General features: G+C 42.6%; 1 protein-coding gene across 2 annotated transcripts in view; it reads left to right on the top strand.

Moving 5' to 3' along the window:
- LOC145222756 (uncharacterized) overlaps positions 1–18,900 on the top strand; it is a 29,114-nt gene that overhangs the window by 9,353 nt on the left and 861 nt on the right. Inside the window, exons 31-51 of one of the 2 annotated variants that reach the window (XM_080088949.1) lie at positions 79–7,412; positions 7,485–11,644; positions 11,717–11,858; positions 11,933–12,039; positions 12,109–12,267; positions 12,351–12,470; positions 12,544–12,682; positions 12,748–12,935; positions 13,016–13,181; positions 13,824–13,989; positions 14,061–14,169; positions 14,244–14,388; positions 14,459–14,604; positions 14,692–14,836; positions 14,906–15,011; positions 15,079–15,346; positions 17,140–17,493; positions 17,570–17,709; positions 17,818–18,259; positions 18,410–18,619; positions 18,724–18,865. In XM_080088949.1, the coding sequence (XP_079945075.1) occupies positions 79–7,412; positions 7,485–11,644; positions 11,717–11,858; positions 11,933–12,039; positions 12,109–12,267; positions 12,351–12,470; positions 12,544–12,682; positions 12,748–12,935; positions 13,016–13,181; positions 13,824–13,989; positions 14,061–14,169; positions 14,244–14,388; positions 14,459–14,604; positions 14,692–14,836; positions 14,906–15,011; positions 15,079–15,346; positions 17,140–17,493; positions 17,570–17,709; positions 17,818–18,259; positions 18,410–18,619; positions 18,724–18,865 (14,888 nt within the window). Of the gene's footprint in view, positions 1–78; positions 11,645–11,716; positions 11,859–11,932; positions 12,040–12,108; positions 12,268–12,350; positions 12,471–12,543; positions 12,683–12,747; positions 12,936–13,015; positions 13,182–13,823; positions 13,990–14,060; positions 14,170–14,243; positions 14,389–14,458; positions 14,605–14,691; positions 14,837–14,905; positions 15,012–15,078; positions 15,347–17,139; positions 17,494–17,569; positions 17,710–17,817; positions 18,260–18,409; positions 18,620–18,723; positions 18,866–18,900 lie in introns of both variants that reach the window. The other variant, XM_080088948.1, reaches the window with a different exon arrangement.

Below are 18,900 nucleotides of genomic sequence, written 5' to 3'. Positions count from 1 at the left end.
CTTCGGTTATCATGTTGTTAACACCAATTTCAAGCGCTGTTAGTTGTCTCAAGTATTAATTTTAAAAAATATCTGTAGAATGGAGTGGATTGACTCAACGCAGGGCCAGAAGTACATTGAAATAAGTGGAATGGGAAACCGACACGTTCCTGCTGATGGCGAATGGTACAGCGCGGAAAATAGGTTAGATCTTTCGTTATCATGCAATCATAACGAAAACACCTTGGTGAAGTACATTCCCACTGACCTGAACATCGATGCCAACGTGTACGCCCGTCCAATCAGCCAATCATTCGACGTGCACCACGAATTCGGAGCAAGACTTAATGTCGCCAGCCCTTCCACTTTCGAAGATAATTCTGTGTTTTTCTTCAACGACATGCAAGTTGGTTTTACCGATTTCAGCAACTTTGATGTATCACGTTCAATGCGGTATAATATTCCATGGACCATCGGGCTTCCACAAAACTTTGTGTCTCATGCTCGTGTACATTCTCGTTCTGCTGAATCGTCAGGCTTGATGTTTAACATGACTGTCGACGATAACGAACATCTTCTAATGGAAGTAAATGTTGACTCCAATGAAGCAAGTCGCTGTTCCGGTAACGCGAAATGGAGACAAAACCTTTCCCGAATGTTTTTCCGTGCTCTTCCAGAAAATGTTGTTTTTGAGTATGCAGCAGAATACGCAGAACCTCAGTACTCTGTCAGCGGCAACGTGGTAGTGGGAGAGGATGACCAATATCGTTGCAACCTCTCCGCATCCGTAAATACCGAGCAACCTCAAATTGTAATGCGTATGCAACAAAATTTACCCTACCTCACGGATGACTTGCAAGTTCCATCACCGGTTCAGTTAAACCTAAGAATGATCAACCGCGATACACAAGAAACCTCAACAGTTCTGGAAATCAGCAGTCAAAGCGAAATTCTAATGACAGGACGCGTTGCTGTAACAAAACCAGAAAACCCAACGGTCGATCCCTACTCTCTGAGAGTTGTGTTTCAACACAATACTGACCTTCAACTACCATCTCTATCAGAAGCTGTACTTACTGCACACTGGAATCCTGAGATCAAGTACGGCCTCGGCCTGCGCATGGCTCTAGGAGCACAAGAAGGTGACGCAGAAATTTCCCTCGATCTCGCCGAAGGATTTAGACTAGACATCAACCACCGACAAGGTTTTGCTGCATTAAACGATCTCAGCGTTCCGCAAACTTCGAGCATTGTCTTTGTGCGTTCACCTGATGATGGAAATGTTCAACTGACTTATCGCGTCGACTCCATTCATGGTAAGATCACAGGCAGCACCAATACTGACCGTCAGTCTGATGGCACCATTCGCAATGAAATGACCCTTGCTGTAACTCACAATTCAAAGTGGCTTACAACCACATGGTCGGTCCCAAAGAAAACTCGCATGAGTTTGACAATGGAGGGAGCATCTGGTAGCGATCTTCCAAGCGTGTCCTCATCTTTGTCTGTAAACGTTGATTTGGGTGACAAGTATATCCGCACCAACCTAAACGCTGTGAGGCAAAATGAAAATGGAAGTCCGGTTAGTTTGGAACTTACTATGACCGCTAATCAGAACTTGCCCAAGTTTACCGAGGCAGGTTTGCCAGAGGAAAGCGACATTCGGTTTAACATCCACAAGGTAAATAATGGATTCACAGTTAGGATGTCCCAGCTGTTTGACGACGACCGCAAACACGTTGAAGCGACGATTTTCCAGCGTGATATTATGAACGGACAATTCAAAGGAACTAAGCTCGTGGTGCAGTTTTCTCACAACTATCAGTATTTGCAAAACGAACTTGGCATCCCTGAGCGTTCGTCAGCTTCCATTCAAATTGAGGAATTGGATTGCAATGTCGGGTTCTGGGCCAACGGAGAACTGAATTTCGGCGCTGAGAATTCCTTAAGGGCAACAGCATCACTAAACTGCAATGGTACGTCACTTACCTTTGCCGGCAACTCTGACATCAGCGGTTTTTTTGTGGCGTCCTACGGAATGCCAGAAACTTTTGAGACACACGTTGAGGTTTACGCAAAGGATGGGGACCAAGAAGCTGGACTCATAGGAGGTGTATCACTAGACGATAACAGTGATGATTTCAGCATTCATTTTTCTATTCCACCAATTGAAAATGTGCAAGACAGCTACCAAGTCAGTCTCCAGCATACATTTGAGACGCTAAACACGCTTTTCAACATTCCTTTCAATGTGTCGGGAACCTTTACTGGTAAGATAAGTCCGTGGAACTACGCCAAGGGTAACATGGAAATTCGGATCGACGATACCTACAAGTTCTTCCGTTTCAACACCGGGTACAGATTCAATCCGGAAACCAATGATTACAAATTTGATTATTCCATGCGACACAATTTGGACTTCACAAGCAAAACTGACGATACCGATACTCCTCCAACTAAAATCAGCTTTGGATTAAAAATGCAAAGCGGTTACTGTATTTGGTGGGACTTTGCTATATTCCAAGAACGGTTCAAGGGTAAGATTGGCGTCAACGCCGATCCGTTAACTTACGGCTTCATTTACAATGTTCGCCACACCTTCACAACACTTGATAAGATGGGAATACCTAAAGCAGTAGAGGTTCAGGCTTCGTTGCTTGCAGGCAACAACAACACTTTTGGTACTGATATTAACGTTGAGTTCAGACGTCGGCAAATAGGTCTCAAAGCAACTGTGATGTATCAACCAGGCGACGAGACCGAAATTCTAGAATTGGAGTTTGGAACCAGTCACAACTTTCCGAAACTTACAGTTGTTCCTCAAAACTTCCTCTCTAAGGCAACTCTTACGAGAGAGGGAGCAAGCAAGAAGACATTTGAATTTTTCTCCAAATCTGACGATTCGAAAACCAACTTTGATATCTCGCTTATGATCGACCCATCATCTTATCAAAACCAATGGCGTTACGTCATAGATCTAAATCGTGATCCAGTGAACTTTAACCTTTTTGCTGCCCCGGAAGATTTGGAAAGCATCCCGATTTCAGGAAGGATTTCTGTATCCAAACCGCGTGACAGAAAGCGTATGGATGGAAGCATTGGTTTGATTTTCCCTGCAAGCAACGAATTTCACTTTTCGTTGGGAGCAGGACAAACTCGCGCCGGCGAGGAAGAAATGGATGTTGCTTTGGAAATGACAAACAACGCTCCTGTTCTTAGATCAAATGGCATTCCAGACGCCGTACACGGAACTGCCAACATGCGCACGGAAACTGGCGAAACTAACCGAAACATGTACTCTGCCAATTTTAGAACGAGTGACGGAAAGCACATCGACATCGATCTCAATATTCGACAGCAATCACAAAATCGTTATGAGATTAGTTACATCACCTCGCAAAACTTCCAGTATTTGTCACAGGACCTTGGATATCCAATGGAACTTCAGGCATCGACCCGTTTGACAACCGCCAGTGATCAAATGACCGCCCGGGCGCGACTTATGCTGGAACAACAATCTCATTTTGCACAAATCATGATCCATTATCCCAGCGAAGCTCCTTTGTCGGATAGAACTCAGCTTTCTAGGACATTGCAGTTTTCTCACGACATTCCGCTTCTCCTGGACCAGCTTGGCATTCCCAGAGACTCAGAAGTGATATTTAACTTTTTCGTTAAACAAGATCCTGAGGAGGACTCATGGCTTCAAGCAGTACAAGAGATTCGCCCTTCACTGACAGTCAACGTCGACCAAGTAGCAGTAATCGAAACGTCGGTGGTGCTTAGAAGAACCAACATGGATGTTGAGTTATCAATGAATCTACAACATGATTGTGACTCACTTACAAGTTTCGGGGTGATGCGTACGAACAGAATGAGTGCACAACTTCAAGTTGAAGTGGACAACCAGATGCTGGAAATCGAATGGTCGCAAGATGTGGTTGAGCAGAGTGTCGTGTTCAGGACAACCAACCAAATTATCTCAGAAGGATCAAAACGCGCCCAACGCGAATTAAGCTTCAGCATTAACCACCGAATTCAGTCTTTGGAAGCAATTATTCCAAACTCTATGAAGATTACAGCTCGTTACATGGTGAGAAAGGTCTTGCCTGCTTTCCAAGTCGGATCCACCGTCTGGTTTGGCCACTCAAAATTTGACATAACTACAGAATTAAACGAAATTGAGGGCACAGAAGATGTGAAGGGATATGCGCTTCGCTTTGGCATAAATCAGGACTTCAGGCAGCTAATAAAGCTTGGAGTTCCAGAAACGCTTGATGCAATTGTTTCTTTGCAACCAACCACTGAAGTGCAGGGTGGCAGTCTCCAAATTACTGTCAACCGCAACGGCGGAAAAGTGAACACTGTTACCGTTACTGTGACCAAGAAACACGCTTTGAATGTTAGCTTGGTACAAGACGTTCCTGAACTGATAAACCGAGGTTTTCCAAGAAATATCCAAATTTCGCTTTTCTACCAAGGTGTTTCAAACGTACAACAGATGTCAATGGAAGTATGCTATGAATCAAAATGTTTGGACACCACAGCATTCTACATCTACGACCGGGCTCGAAACGGAGCAACTGCATCATTCAAAGTCAATCATAACTTTCCCGAACTTTCATCGTACAACGTACCTGTTGTAATAGATAACAAAGTTACAGGAAATCTAGCTCCGACCGGCCTTCATGCATCACTTTCCTCTGTGTTCGGAGAAAACACTTTCAATGTCTACAGCGGACTTAACGTCACCCTCCTGACAGGTGAATGGTCAACACGTACGGAACTTTCCCACACTTGGCGTGACCTGGAACTGATCTACAGTATACCTCGAGACTTTGCGATGGCGTTCTCTGTAAAGAGGACAAACAACGAACGGTGCGACATGGTTGGAAACTACAAGCTCGGTACTAAGGTGCTCAACACTCAAATTGTTTCAACCAGCAGTGAGAATGGCGAATACGCTGATTTTACTTTGTACGAAAGCCATAACTTCGATTGGTTGACATCAATGCAAGTTCCAGAACATTTGCGAATCAGCGGTTCTTATCAAAAGACTGGTGACAGGCAGAAAGTCAATTTACAAACCGAGTTAAACAGGTTTGTGGTGAACACAACGTTTACGCTTAACAAACCAAGTACCGGATTATACGAGGTTCGCATGGACAACAACCACAACGTTCCAAATCTTCCTATGTCCGACCAGTTAACAATTACAATTACTGGAGGCTCAAACAGCAACTCCGGTTATGAAGGTGAACTTCGTACACAGCGCGGACGCAAGCAAAACACAGCGAGAATTACTACCAGAAAATCTACAACCGGTAACAATGCCAACAGTTTTACTGCGACACTGCGACAAGACATGACCTCGGAACTCGACGAAAGCTCTGTTTGGTACCAGCTTGCTTCATCCGTAGATGTCAATCTTAATGCAAACTTAAACAGTGAAACTTCGGAACTGACAATGCGGTGTTCTGTCGGCGATCAGTCGTTGGAATTGAACTATCAACAAGAACGTAGAAGTGACGCAGAGTGGATGGTGACTGGATCAGTCGTCCAATCTTTAGAACTCTTGCAAACCACGTGGCCAGAGTTTCCCGCCAGCATTGCCATCACTGGCGACGTTTCGCAAATTGCCAATGGATATCGCGGCGACTTGCAATTGCAGTACGGCAGCTTAACCGAAAACGTTCAGGTTGAGGGCACATACGGGTTTAACAGGGACACACGACGCAATGAGCTCGTTGTTCGTAGTAACCATGACGTTGCACGTTGGGCTGATGAGTACCAAGTTCCTAGACATCTTCAAGCGACGTTGTTTTACAACAATGCCCAAACCGATAACTCTAGAAGCCTAAATACCGGGGTTTTGGTTCAACTTGGCGACAAACAGATCCACGCAACATTGCAAACCTCGATCCAAGATGTCGTTGTTTCTGACTCAGAAGTTCGGCCATCTTTGCGACTGTCAGTCAATGCAGGTCATGACATGGGAGCCTTGCTTGAACAGTACGGTTTCTTGCGCACTCAACAGGTTTCTGTGGAAACAACGCCAACCACAAACGGAATGACTTTCCAAACGCGTGTCACTCAAGACGACACGGAAAACAGTTTGTCTGGCTCCATAGCTGCTGAGTGGAACGAAGCTGAACAAAGCGCAGTCCTCACGATACAGTTCAGTCACGACATGGATAACTTAAAGCAAGACTACGCGATTCCACGTGTCACACAATTACAAGTATCAATCGCAGCACCAAATAAATGGAATGAAATCAGAGCGAGCATTTCAGTAACTGGAGATGACTGCTCTTTCCGCTCAGCCACTTCATACACCTTAACCACAACGTCACTTCGAGTAGAATTCGAGCAGGAGATCCGAAACTCACCTCTGCTCGAAGCGTACGTTCCCTCAACTTTGGAAACAAACTTTGAGGTTCGGCTGGAAGACTACTCTGCTACCGTTTCATACGACCAAACTTTAAATTCAGAAACAAGCAGAATCGAAGCCACCTGTGGCTTTTCAACAGTTTTCACCGAGCAAGTACGTCTGGAAATGACGCTGTCATTGGCGCAGACTTTCGAAACACTCACTCAAATGGGCGTTCCACAAGAAGTGCGCATTGCCTTGGCATACAGAAAACAGGACGAACGATACACTATCAGCACCGATGTCACTCTGGGCGAAAAGCTCGCTAGAGTTTCGTTTACTCTACAGAATGCAGCAAGAAACGTTCGCATTTCAATGGAAAGTGAGCAAACAGTAGTTGTGCACTTGGGTGTTCCGCGTTCAGTCCAAGGCTCTGTGAACTTTCTTTGGAGCGATGAGTCATTATCAACCGCGTTGGAATATTCAATTCAACCTGCTGAAAACAACCGCGCTGATGTTACTGTTACTTGGACCCGTGATCCCACCAACGTACGAAACGAGCTACAACTTTCATTTAGCCACAATATTCGCGAATTGACCAACGTACCGCGAGAAAATGTGCTTACCATATTCTGTGGCGAAACAAAACCCCAATCATGGACTGGCGGTATTGAAATGGATCTGGACGAAAAATCTCTTCAAACCACCGTCAACGTTAAACTGCAACCTTCCATGTTGACGCTTACTGTGCGCGGACGACACAGCGTGCCATGGATCACCGAGAACTGGGGCATCAGTCGAGTTGGAAAGTTCGAGATGAGTGCACAGATGACTGAGGAACCAATGAGTGGCAGGGTTATGGCTCGATCTACAATGAACGGGGTTTCACGACAACTGTTCGAAATGAACGTCGCCATTCCACGATTATCAACATCCGGCGTAAATCTTCAGATGAACCTCACGCATGATTTGTCGCGTGACGTTGCTCAGAGCATGGAACTCACTGTTGATGCTTCAATGGACAACTGGCAGAGTCCGTCGTCAAACATTGCTTGCCGCTTTGGTAAGAACAGTATTTCTTTGGTTAGCAATGGAAAGATCACCGAAAATGATGAGGGTTTCTTGTACTTCACAGCGACCAACATGCAACACAACATCGACTTTTTGTCTCAGTACAATATTCCTGTAGCGTACAGAAGCAACATTGTTTTGAATGTTGGAGACGAAGAATCGAGCCTGAAAATGAACTCAACAATGCAACAAACTGAATCAGAAGAGTCAAAGATGATGACACTTGTTCTGCAATTCTTGAAAAATGAGACTTGCGCAAGAGCATCAGCTGAGCTTACCCATGATATGGAGATGATTAAACTTCCAATGAAAACACAGATGAGCGTTTACGTGCACTCACAATCAAAGATGGTTGGCATGATCGGGTATAACTTCGTGTTGGATCAAGTGATAAGAAATGGCGACTTGAGCTGGAACATTCAGAGTGTGGAGGAAGAACGTACAACACTTACCCTAAAAATGAGCAAATCTGATTCAAACTTTAACTTTGCAACCACAGTTGGGAAAAATGCTCAAAATAGCGACAGCGAGTTTGTGATTTCATTGAATCACAATTGCAAACAACTGACAGAGCAACTTAATCTGGCACCAGTTAGCCACCTTCGGTTGTTTTTCAACGTGAATTCCCAACAAGGTTCTGCAGGCTTTAACGGAAGTTTTGGTGAGAAGAATGCAAACGCTCTGGCTTCGTACAGTTTGTCAACAGATAGAAGCATCACTGTTAAAGGCGAGTTGCATAACAACATTGGAATCATGTTTGATGGTGGCAAAATTACCATTATGGCTTCGACAATTTCCAATAATGCCCGTCTTCAGACCACATTGATCCAAGATGCCTCTCCTGAAAGTCCTATGGAAGTTAACCTTCATGCGACATGGGGCAAAACTTTGGAAACGGATTCTCCTCAAAATCAATTCCATCTTACATTTAGTGCTGATCACAATGTAAACATGGATTGGTTGAGTGTATCAAGATCTCTGAGAGCCAAAGTAACTGTCGACACGATCAATGTTTACAACTCTTCACTGGGTGGAAACCTTATGATCAACGATGCAGAAATGGCCTCTTTTAACACAGGATACATTGTCGATGAAGACTTGCGTGTGTTAAGTTTGCACTTTGCCAGTCTGCAAGAAGTCACTGAAAGCCTTTCACGAAAATTGGCTTGCTCACTTTCAATCAATGGCAAGAAATACACCTCTGCAATCAGCGCCAGGTTGAGTTTAACAAGAGATGATATGGAAAATGAAATCAACACCGATATCTCGTACACAGCCGCTGTGCCTGTGACAAACATCACTGCAAAGTTTAATCACAATTTCAAGGACATCGAAATTCCGCGTATTGTTTGTGCTACAATGGAACTTGTTCTTCCATCTAACGCTGATCTCATATTCGGAATTGAAGGTGCATTGTCGATGGATGAACAAACCTGGACGGCCAAGAGCGTCTTAGATATGAATGTGTACAGTATTGGAAGTGACAAGTATCCACTTGGTAGGATGGATATTTCATACCTGTTTACAAACAATTTGTTCACGATGTGGAGTGTTCTTCCAAAAACAATTGATGTTCAATTCAACGTTACCCGAATCGGAAACTACATTTTCGATTCTTCGCTGTCTTTGGATGTAAACGAAGGCGAGAAGATGTTTGGTGTGTCATTAAGCAACGCACGAAGCGGCGACAAGGCCAACTCAATCGAAGTGCAGTTTACTTTGAACCATAACCTACAAGAACTTGACAGCATTCCCCGTGATATCCAAGTCAGCGCTAGTGGTACAAAAGTTGACGGTGGATTCAGTTTCTCTATCTTCTCGAACGCCGAAAAGAAAAACACAAAGTTGGGACAAATGCTTGTACAACAACGATTTAACGCCGCGACCAACAGAGACGAATTTACTTTGACTTTCAGTCACGACTCGGATGCTTTGCGCAGTATGTACGTACCCGCGCATTTCGAGTTAAACGCCTACAAGGAGATTTCAAGTGATGACAACACGGTTACTGTTTACTCGTACGATCTTACCGCCGCCGGTATAAGCAACACATGCACTTTGACGCTAACTCCAGATTCATTTGATCTTACATCCGACCACGATTGGGTGACCCTTACTTTGATCACAGGCCTACCGTACGCTTCTCAGATCAACGGCAAAATCTCAGGAAGTTTCCCTTACAAAAGTTATAACCTGACTTATGTCGGAGATCTTCGCAGACTGGAAGCGACAATGGATGTTTCAAAGCGTGGTGAAGGAGCTTACGCATTTGCATCCGGTCTTGTTCACAACATGAAAACTTGGAAAATACTTGGTCTTCCAATGCGAAACCGACTGAGCGTTGGACTGACAACTGAGGAAAATAGCGTTGATGGAAATATGACGCTTTTCTTTGATGAAAATACCTTCTCCACATCAGTTGTCATGATGAAGGAAAAGTCTCCACAAGTGTACCGAATGGACATTTCTACCAAACACAATTTGGAGCTTCCATATCCCAAAGATACATCCCTGAGGGGAGAAATATCTATCAGTGAAGAACCAATGGTCAATGCAGCGCTAACTCTTTCTCTCGGCGAGAGCGAAACAGCTGTTGTGCGACACACTGGCAACTTCGAATTCCAGGACTGGCCAAACCGCGGAAATCTAGAAACCACAATTTCTTTCACAAACAATATTCCAATGTTCGTTGAAGCTGGAGTGCCAAGTAGCATGACCGTCGCTACTTCGATGGAAAGGACTGCTATTAGACAACTAACTGGCAAAGCTCAAGTTGATTTTAACGGGGCTCAAGTTTTCAACCTGGCATTTGACAAGGAAGAAGGATCTGCCCTGCAGTTGTCGCTTGACTTCGGTTCCAGTTATGTTATCAATGTTAGGGATAGCGCGTCGATGGAAAAAAGCGGACTTGACTTGGAAGTCGAATTTGGTGAAGCTCAAGGAAACAAATCGGTCATTGGCTTCCGATCCAATCCTGATCCTATTATTGACGTCACAATGAGACTTGACATGCCGTCATTTATCCCAGAAGACTACATATCGGGTCCGATAATGATTTCTGTAATGATTGATGAAACAGAATCTGGAGAACTGAAAGCTGAACTCAATGCTCAAATGGGAGATGAAGAAATCACCATCTCTGTCCGTGACATTGACATTCAATACGAAAATGTCGACAAATGGTCCGTTACCTATGTCCTCACTCTTCAACACAATGTCACGTTAATGACTGATAGGTTTGGTTTGCCGAACAACTATTGGATGCAAGAGCGTACGGTCGTTGACACAGAACTCAAGCAACTTCTCAGCTATCAGCTTGATGTGCGTTCAAACGAAGAAGAGAAGCTATCGCTGTTGTTTGAAATCGAAAAAGACGTACAATCGGACTTCAGCCATCAAACGACTTTCAAATATCGACAGAGTTTGGAATCACTAAATAATATTATTCCACAAAATGCGGTAGGCGTGCTTGCGATCAACGCTGAGAATGATGATGTTTTCGGCAGAACAATGAAACTTAACGCAACATACGAAGCAACAGGCGACCAACTGATGAACTTCACAACTTTCTGCGGCCTGGGAGCGGTTGGCACTAAGTTTGGTGCACTTCTAACGCATCAAAACATCGAATTGCTAAACAACAATTTCCCAACAAACGACCAGAACAACATGCTCGAAGCTCAATTTGAGTTCGTCGATCTCACATCCCAACTAGACACTTCGCTTACAGCACGAAGAAGCTTGAAAATGTTGGGTGTCGTTGGAGACCGAAATGGCCAATCCCAGTTTGCCGTGGAGCGACGTGAAACTGACAGCGAGTTTAGCACCACAATTTTCGACTTCAGTCTTGATCACAACATCGAAGAATTGTCAGCGGCCGGAGTGTCGAAACAAGTGAGCATGAAGACATCAGCAGTAACATACGCCGATAGTGCCAAAGTTGACACCTCCGTTGAGTGGAGTGATGCAAGTGGTGAGATGAAACTTGTCAACGCCAGTGTACAGTACGACGGTGGTTTCCCAGCTCGCGTTTATGGTGCACACAGCCTCGTTGCTGAGTTGAACCATCCGTTTACTACCAAACTCCCATCGAAGTTAGCTGTTAACGGCGACTTGGAACTGTCTAGTACCCATGTGAGCAATGACTGGCGAGTTCGCTACAACGATCAAAATCAGATCATTGCCCAACAACGTTTTGCAGCATCTCAACCAGGAGTGTTGCAGGTAAGTCGCACTTAATCCTTTCTTCGGCCTGTAGGTGTTCAAGGTGTATAAATTTATTTTGCATTTTCCCAGGCTGACATTATGCTCAAACAACCATTCGAAGGCATTGACTTGCGTTCACTGGATATCTCTTGCTCGGTAACCAGTCAAGACAAAACCACTTCTTTTAGGGCAAAAACTGCGATTAATGAAGCTGATCCTGATTCCATATCTGGTGCGTTGCCGGATTTATTTTTTTATTTTGCGAAACGTTTGAATTGAATATTTAACATTTTTAATCCCATTTAGGACGATTTGTGTCCCTTGACAACGAACTCGACTCTCGTCAAGGTTACAATTTGAAGTTTACTGTTGAGCCAGTGAAACTCGCAGAAATCTTTCCACAACTTAACCAGGTAAATACGAAAATTTTCATTTTCGAAGTTTCAGATTTAGTAAATAACTTAAAATTATTTTCTATGCAGCCCGCTTACTTGGACATGACTGCAAAGAAGACGGCCGATACAGCAACAATATCTGCAAATGCAACCAGTGGTGCAAACACTTTTGCATTTACTGCTGAAGGGTCGGCAAGGAGGGAGAACTACCACACCATCGAAATGAGCACACAGCAACCATTTGCGGTAAGCATAAATTAGTAATAAAAATATTTATCATTTTTATGCCTCGTTGGTAACCGATTTTACAATTTGAATTTTTTTTGCAGGACTTGTTTGTTGCAAATATGCCAGTCAGTCAAAACTCTCGCATGAGTTTGGTTGTCGATAAAACAGAAACTGGACGTCTTGATACGACTTTCACGTTAAATGGGGATATGATGGTAGAGGTTCGTATAATGTGTTCTGTCGTTGCATTGCAACTTTGCCATGGTATTCAAGTTAACCGTTTTTGTATTTTAGGGTTTGTTGGTAACAATGTCAGCCATGAAGGATTATGATACAACTCTGTATGGAGTAAGCGGCATGTTAAGGCGTGGAGACAACACTGACAACGACAAAACACTGTCTTTCGTTCTTCAAAATGGCACATATGAAAACGGTAAGACAGCAAGACAAATATGTATAACTATTATATCTGACTTTTTTATGTTTGTGTTTCTGTAGAACTAAATTACACCGCTGAGGTTTCTATGGAATGCGTCGGTAAAAACTTGTCATATGCTTTGCTTGCGTCATACGCCAAGTCGAGCGGATCCCGTGCTATGTACGTAATTGCGAAGTACGGTTTTAAACCAGAAGAATTTGGATTGAAGTGGAACGACAACGTCGTAATGGACCGAAATGAACTGACAGTATGTTGAAAACTCGATTTGCAAATCAACTTAAGCACCGAAGTTTTTATGATTTAAGTTATTGATTTATTTGTTTTCAGGTTCTGTCGCCGTACTTCGAACCGGTCAAGACTGTTTTCGAAAGAAGCGTTGACGTTTATGGAACGCGTTATGTGTCTTCCACTGATTTAGCTGCTGCTATACATCTGCGACAAACTGTACTTGTCGGTTCAGATTCTGTGACTCTCAGTTCGGGATATTCAACAAGTAAGACCTACGTAAATCGCATCACATAAATTGGTCTCAGCCTATCTAGGAAAAGATGTTTTAGGTAGAGATGTACCGAATATTCGGTTTGCCGAATTTATTCGGCCGAATCGGCCACTTTTGCAAAGATTCGGTTTCGGCCGAATAATTTGTTGCGATTCGGCCGAAACCGAATCTTTTACGAACACATATTTAAAGCGTTAAACGTGTCTTTTCTGCATAGTACCAACGAAAATCGCGCCAATCATTATCTTTTTTAACACATTATCGCTTTTACCACTGCAGACAACTAATCAGTAATTCATTGTCAGGTTGGCAATCATGCTTGAGCCAATGTTAAACCCCACAGAACTAAAATAGGGACGAAACACAACCATTCTGCACTAATTGCCTGGAAGATAAACTTATATTTTCATGTCAAACGCGTAGCTTACGACTTCGCGTGACGTCATAAATGATTCGGTTGATTCGGCCGAATTTATTCGGCAAAACCACCGAATATTCGGTTTCGGCCGAATCGAAATTTCGCCGATTCGGTACATCACTAGTTTTAGGGCTTGTGTGTAAATGCTTGTTAATGTTTTCCCTCAAATGAAATTTTTGCTTAGTTAAATATCTAATGAAAGATGTTGTTTAAAACAGAACACGATGCTGGAGATATTTCGATCATGGGTAGAAGCAACAGCGAAACGTTGTTTGTGCGATGCTTCCTGGAAGAACCAGTTGGAACTCAGGCACCCCAAGACACCGATCTCGCACTTGCTTCATTGACGCGACCTGCAGAAGGCTGGATGCAACTTAAATTGAGGTGTGAATCAATCCAATGTTCTGGCAAACCGAATGCCAAATTCACCACTAATACCAACTATATATTTTTAGGTCAAGACGCGAATCCTTGTCTAAAGTCGTGTTGGATTTGGACACCGTTGAAGAAGCTTTCACGCAAATTGTAAACCTTTTTAGTGAAAATGTACCGACAAACGCATTGGTAAGTATAACATGCCCACCGAGACTGAAACATATTTTCATTGGTGCAAGATGAATAACAAAACATCTGTTTAGACACCTTACATGAATACTATTCAAAACAAAATGACTCAAGCTTTTACTTGGATGAAACTTTCTGTCAGAAACATTCAGACATCTAACCTTCAAAGCAGTTATTTAGATCAGAACCAACAAATCCAACAATTGCTTTCCAAAATCGGTAAGCAATTTGTCTGATTGTTGACTTTAACGCAATCGTGATTTTTGTGACAGAATGTTTTTTAATAAAGGTATGCCTCTGGATCAACTACGAACTGCGTATTATGATAGCCTCATCACAATATTGAAGGAAGAAGTGGAACGAACAGCCACATCCTTGTTCGGAACAACAGGGCAGACCAAGTTGGGTTGGATGGTTGTCAAGTATGCAAATGAGGTGGGTGAAAAAACTATTCGATACGAAAGCTAACAATATATATCGTGGTCAAGGTTTCGATAACACTAAAACACAAACTTTGTACAGATTGTTAACCACAAGATCGACACACTTGATCGCAAGTTATACCAGCTTGTGACAGGATCAACTCCACCAACCAGCAGACTTGTTTATTTCGGCACTGAGCAGCTTCTGATCAACTTCCCAACCGTGTATTCTACACAAAGCTTCGGTAAGTGATTGAGTAACATATGAACACCCAAAATGTTGTTAAGTCCATCTTACACAATCATGTCTTTAGGTGTTACCCCTGCTGCGAACGTTGTGCGAGATTGGCTTGCTGGAACTGTAGCTACCAAAGTCATCCGGGAAATGCTTGGATTCAACATGCGCAATCGTTACTACAGGTATTCATATCAATCTTCAAATTAGTTGAATCAAAACAACTATCGCTAACTGACAACAACTCAACAGGTGGATGGCAGAGTGGAATGCGGAAACTAGTGTTCCTCCCTTCCCGGCTTATGCATCAGTGATCAACAATAAGCAAATAGTAACTTTCGATGGAAAGGTTTATGACGTGGAAGCACTTCGCTGCGCTCATCTTCTATCTCAAGACTACTTGGACGGCAATTTCTCACTGGTAATGCAGAGAACACCAGAGGGTGCCAGTTCGTATCTTCTCAAAACCAAGAACGCCGATGGAAGTTCGAAAACACTTCAAATTCATTCCAACAACTTGGTGAGTAGTGAAATCACACACACAAAGCTTTTTCCCCAACTGATATAATGTAGTAAATTTACAACGAATGAGTCCTTGTCGTTTTCATTATGGGTCCCCTTCCCTGAAGGGGACACATATTGTTTTTGTCTATATTTTTTTTTTCTTTTTTTCTTTTTTCTTTTTTCTTTTTTTCTTTTTTTCTTTCTAACGCAGATTTGTTCCCACGTTTTGGTCAACAAAGAATGGTTCAATCTTTTTCAAATTTACACACATTACAGATATTGGTCTAAAGATGGTCCATGTGAATTTTGACCCCGTTTGATCCCTCGGTTCACCCACAGCCCCCCAAAACGTGAAATTTTTAGCGCGGATTTGTTCCCACGTTTTGGTCAAGAAAGAATGGTTCAAACTTTTTCAAATTTACACACATTATAGGTATTGGTCTAAAGATGGTCCATGTGACTTTTGACCCCCTTTGATCCCTCGGTTCACCCACAGCACCCCAAAACGTGAAATTTTTAGCGCGGCTATTGTTTCCACGTTTTGGTCAAGAAAGAATGGGTTAAACTTTTTCAAATTTACACACATTATAGGTATTGGTCTAAAGATGGTCCATGTGAATTTTGACCCCGTATGACCCAGAGGTTCACCCACAGGCCCCCGAAACGTAAATGTGTCTAACGCTCGTTTGGTCAAGAAAGACACTGTAGGCAGAAGTACCAAGAGAGTAACTCAATGGTTTACGATAGCGGGAGGGCTCAGCTTGACGTCGGACAGACGTTTTACGAGACGTCGTTTCAGTAATTAGAAATCAGCTGTTTTGCACAGCAATGCTATGTCGTTTTATTAAGTTATCACTCACATTTTTAGTTTTGGCGAAGGTTTTACACCTATGACGTAATTTAAGCCTAATAACCGTGCTTCGGTTTTGTATATGTCAAGAAAAACTTTGTTAATAAAAGTTAAGATGAAAAAATTACCTTGACTTTTTTGCCAAATAAGTGTTTTTTTAAATGCTCGCTGTCAGGTTGGCCGCCGCATGATCACGGGTTACTTAAGGTCAACTAGTCGGTATTACAAACACAGCTCAGAACTTTCTTCATAACGTAGCATTTTTTTGACAATCAATTTAGGAGTCAATACTCAAGGCATGTATAAATTAGGCTTAACAGTATTGTTGAACACGAATGACAGCGTGCTATTGAAAACGGTGTCAAAAGGTCAAACAGTCGTTTGGCGTGTGCACCCTGAGAGGTTACTACAGGTCAATGGTACTCGTTTTGCGAAACAAAGTTAAATGAAAAACAATTTGTTATGTATACACTTGTAGCAAATTGCTTTTAAATTTAAAGTGTCTGTAACACAACTGTTACAGCTTTCTAAAAAAAATTGTGTTCAAAACCCGACCTTGGAGGACTATATCTGGGTCAAAGCAAGAGATTAGATTTAAGTCTTTGTTACGTTTTTATAATTTTGTAATTACATGACAATAATAGTGCAAAAAGAATACGAACAATTTTTTGTATTGTTGGGTTAATGCTTTCTAAAAATTTGCCCTTAAGAATGTAAAAATCACCACAACATTTGTTACTGTAAATCCGCACAAACGCGTGTGTGGGGACCCATTAGTTTTTGTTTACAAAAACAATCATATGTGTAGATCAAATGGTGTGTATAGTAAATTGGTAAATATCGTATAGAATATATAAAATGGAAGTATATCAGAAAGCCACTCTTCTAGTTGCATGTAAATATGAAAATTTGCTGCTCCATTAAACCTCACTAAGTTAAACAATTTCCATTGATTACAGGTGAGCGTCAATTCTCAAGCAGTCCATCTTCCATACGAAGATGACACAGTGGCCATCACCCGAACACATTCAACAATTGTTGCTGTGGCCAAACACCGAGACGTCACTCTAACTTGCTCAATGACCAACAACATAGTTTGCCAACTTCAACTTGGTCCGTTCTACCACGGTCGCGTTTCGGGTCTGATGGGAAGCATGGACAACGAACCTGAGAACGACATCGTTGACGTAAATGGCAACAAACGTAACGACGCAATGGAAGAACAAGATAGCTGGGCTGTTGTTTCCGACTCCAACCTTCTTACATGTCCGACCGTAACCACATCTACATCGTCTTGTGCCAGTGAAAATGATGTAAGTATTATTCTTAGTGACATATTGATTGTGTGTGTGTGTGTTTTTATTTTAATGTTGTTTTACCTTTATGTAGGTTTGTGCCACCATGTTTGAATCATCGGATTCGGATTTGAGAGCATGCTTCGCTGTTGTTGATCCTCAACCGTACTTGGACGCATGCAGACGTCAACTCTGTGATCAAGAACAGGCTTGTGATTTGGCCACAGCGTACAGGTAAGAAAATGAAATGCGACTATTGTGATGTAGAATTTAAATGAGAGAGCGTTGTTTAAAAATATAAAATGTACATTTCTAAATTTACGAGACCTCTTTTTTCCACAGAATAAAGTGTGAAAAACTAGGAGCGAAGATTGAAGCACCGCAATCATGCGTTACGTGCCAAACAGAAGTGGACGAACCCGCAGTTGCTATGGAAACAGTTTTCGTGATGGAAGGTGGCTCATGTATCACCATCTTGCGTGCAACTCTTCCACGTCTTCTCCGTCTGCTTGGAGCTGGTGACGAGAACTCTCGCTACGGATTGGTGGTGTATGATTCAACCGGTGTGAACATGCATACTGTGACGATTGACGGTCAGCTGATGGGAACTGCACACAGCTTGGAGAAGATGTTGAAACGGTTTGTGGAACCATCGACTTCCTCTACAAACTCTGGTGCTTTTGCCGTTGAAGCCTTGAAGCAAGCGGCAATGTATCCATTCAAGGCTGCATCAAAACGAAACATTGTGATGCTGACTTGCAGTGATTGCCAGACATCACCAAAGGTAATCAATTCTAACATGTTAAAGTTGTTTTGTCCGAAGCTTAGTTGATCACAGAAATATAATGCACTTTTTTGTTTCAATTTCTCCCATCGAAATATGCCCACTAAATTTACGCTGTTTCATTAATATATTTTTTCTAAATTTTTGCAGATCGACCAGTCGGAAGTTGTTGATATGTTTAACAATTTTGAAATCAACTTCCATCTGATTCGAAACCAGGAAATTGAAACCAAAGCGTCTCGCACCAACAAACCGGTCAATAGCAAAAACTATGTTGTCGGTTATGACAAAATCGGCGCCTTCACTAAAAAATCGATCCGAGGCGAAAATCCAACTGCAATTGCTGATCAACTTAATCAGGTAATTACACAACTCACATGCGGTATAAGTCCTCAATAGGAATATTCCGTAAATTATATTGTTGTCAAAATACTCTGTGAAACTATGATAATCTTGCTTTAAAGGTGCTGGTTTCGCAAACGGACATCTGCTCAAACATGCTGTCATCTGTAAACGATGGTTCTGTGTGGAGCGCGCCACAGCTGGCTACAAGAACACGAACTGCCGGAAAACCAGTGACAGCGGCTGTTGCCAAGCGTCTTGCAGGTAAAAAAATTGAGACACCTTTCCATTCTGGGGGT

The sequence above is a fragment of the Phallusia mammillata genome, chromosome 4 (genome assembly GCF_965637545.1).
Source record: "Phallusia mammillata chromosome 4, kaPhaMamm4.hap1.1, whole genome shotgun sequence".
Taxonomy (NCBI): Eukaryota; Metazoa; Chordata; class Ascidiacea; order Phlebobranchia; family Ascidiidae; genus Phallusia; species Phallusia mammillata.
Note: the sequence above shows the minus strand (reverse complement) of the source record. Positions and strands in the feature narration are given on the sequence as shown.